General features: G+C 51.0%; 1 protein-coding gene across 1 annotated transcript in view; it reads right to left on the minus strand.

The window, feature by feature from the left end:
* The window catches only part of epha4b (eph receptor A4b), an 82501-nt gene that overhangs the window by 33563 nt on the left and 46438 nt on the right, over positions 1-2500 (minus strand). The window contains exon 6 of the mRNA XM_035536401.2: positions 726-838. Coding sequence (XP_035392294.2) covers positions 726-838 — 113 coding nt within the window. The remainder of the gene's footprint in view (positions 1-725; positions 839-2500) is intronic.

The following is a 2500-nucleotide window of genomic DNA, read 5'->3' on the forward strand; positions in this document are numbered from 1 at the left end:
CACAATTAGAAAAGGGCATTCCATTGCCTAATGAGCTCTGCAGCATCCCGATCCCTGTCCTCCAAACCTACCACAAACAAGCGTGTGTGTGTGTGTGTGTGCGCGCTCGCGTGACTTCTGACACACACACCATCTGCCACAGCTTCCTCTGTGCCAGACACCCATCTGTGTATTCAATATAAACTCATAACCCATAATCACCCAAAATCCATCCTCTGTGTCTCCCATCCACACACACACACACACACACGCTCTCGATTGACACACACACTCGCTGTAGCCCGGCCCAGGCTGCGAAGGCAATGAAGCAATGCACAGCCACATCTCATCCACAACAGAGCCACGTCACAACAACAACAAACCACAACACAACCACGGCACACCCACAGCTCTCAGGCTGTGGTCGTCTCTGGTCCGATTTAAGCCGGCACCGGCGCGGGTGACCTCGGGCCTCCTGGAGGTGTGGAGGCTGGGATGTCGCCAACACGTTACGGGCTCAGGTGAGCCAGGGACTCTGGGTCGCCGGAGCTAATTTAGGAGACTGTACTTGTTTTTTTTACGCGCGGCAGGCATCGCCCTGGGATGGGCCAGGCGACGGCCGTGGCCTTGACGCCCGTGATGTTTGCGGGGCACAGAGCGCCCCTGTGTGAAAAGGGCATGGAGAAGAGAGGCATGCTTGTTAGACAGGTAGGACCAGAGGCGAGAAGAAGAGAAGATGCATTTACCTTCTCGTAATAGATGACTTCATATTCCACGATGGCTCCGTCGGGTCTGTCCGGCCCATGCCACGCCAGCGTGACACTGTCTTTACTCTTCCTTTCCTTCAGAATAACACTCACTGCGGAGAGAGAGGGAGAGAGAGGGAGAGTGATTGGAATCGCATTCTCAATTCTTAATGAGGAATTAGTGCACGGTAAACAGCGCAGTATAAAGGTGTTGATTTATTTGGGGAATCAACAGCAGGAGATAATATTTAAAATGAACTGTGTGTGTGTGTGTGTGTGTGTGTGTGTTATGCATTCCAAGGTGTGCCAACATCGCCTTTAAAATTTTAATCGCAGGTCATCTGATAGAATTCCTGCCATATCTATTCTCCCATGGAATACCACTGCAGAAGGAAATTGAATATACTGAGTGAAGAGCTCTTCTCTCTCTCTCACACACCCACACCCACACGCACACACACACACACACACACACACACACACACACCCACACCCACACACCCACACCCACACACACCCACACCCACACACACCCACACCCACACACACACACACTTTCTGCTTCAAGAGGGACAGGGGCAGTAATCCAGCAGCTAATTACGCTTCTCCACCAGCACCTGGCTGCGGCAGTCTCTCTCTCCGAGTCTCTCTCCGAGTCTCTCTCCGTCTCCCTCACTCTGTCTGTCTCTCTCTTTCTCTCTGGCGCAGGACATAATCAGAGGGGGGAAGAACGAAACAGCAACTTCCTTATCGGTCAGGCAAAACTCAGATGGGAAAATTTACCATCTGGAGACTTTTCCCCATCGCTTACCGCTTTTGTTGGACCTAGAGTTGCTTGCGGGATTGAATTACGACGGTATTAAAAACTAAAAAACGGATCTTCACTCTGGAGGGAAAGGTGAGCTCGAAATGATGTACCAGATAAAATGAAACATGTCAAAAATTGACAAAGGTATCTGAATCAAAGGTATTTGTTTAGCGACAGAGAATCTCTCTCTCTTTGGATATATTCTGACTAGGCAGAAACAGAGAAAGACAGTTGAGGGTCAGAAAAGGTATTTCCTTAATCCGCTCCTGTCTCCTTACACACACACACACACACACACACACACACCGCTGCGAGGAGCAAGTTCGACCCGAGAAATAAATAAACGCCACAGTAAAAAACAATCGTGTCATACAGAAACCAGCGGGGAAAGAGAATCGATGGGCCTGAGATTCCCCTGGTTGTTTATGACCCTCGAGGCTTCAGCTTCATGTCCCTACGCGTTCCGCCCGGATGCACGCGGCAGTCCTGCCCTGTCCCCGGAACGGCAGGTGTTCCATCCTCCAGGGCAGAGAGGCGGGCAGGTGCCATGCACGTGTTTATTTGAAAACCCGTCCACTGGCTGGTCGAATATGCCATGTAAATCGTTTGGGTAGCCGAAGCGGCGTTCGACCGCTGCTGTGCCGTTACTCCGGAAGCCCTGTATGTCGGCGCCTCGGTCGAAGCAAAGGGCCTGACCCCAGACAGTACGCTTGACCCCAACTTTTATTCAGCGAACTTGTGAACCCGTGCGAGAGCGGATCTTCGGGAGCAGGTGGCTTCCGGGAGCCGGGACGCTACCTTCCTGTCCATACACCTCATTTCCCTTTCGGGTCTCAACGAATGGGAGCTTGAGAGGCGATTAAAGGGTTAAATCCTCACCCTTCGGTTCAGCACTAAATAGTAACAATACACATATACAAGAAGAACACTGTAACAATACATTAACGACACTCTAAAAGGACACTGA

Source organism: Electrophorus electricus, chromosome 20 (assembly GCF_041902795.1).
Source record: "Electrophorus electricus isolate QZ-2024a chromosome 20, ASM4190279v1, whole genome shotgun sequence".
Lineage (NCBI taxonomy): Eukaryota > Metazoa > Chordata > Actinopteri > Gymnotiformes > Gymnotidae > Electrophorus > Electrophorus electricus.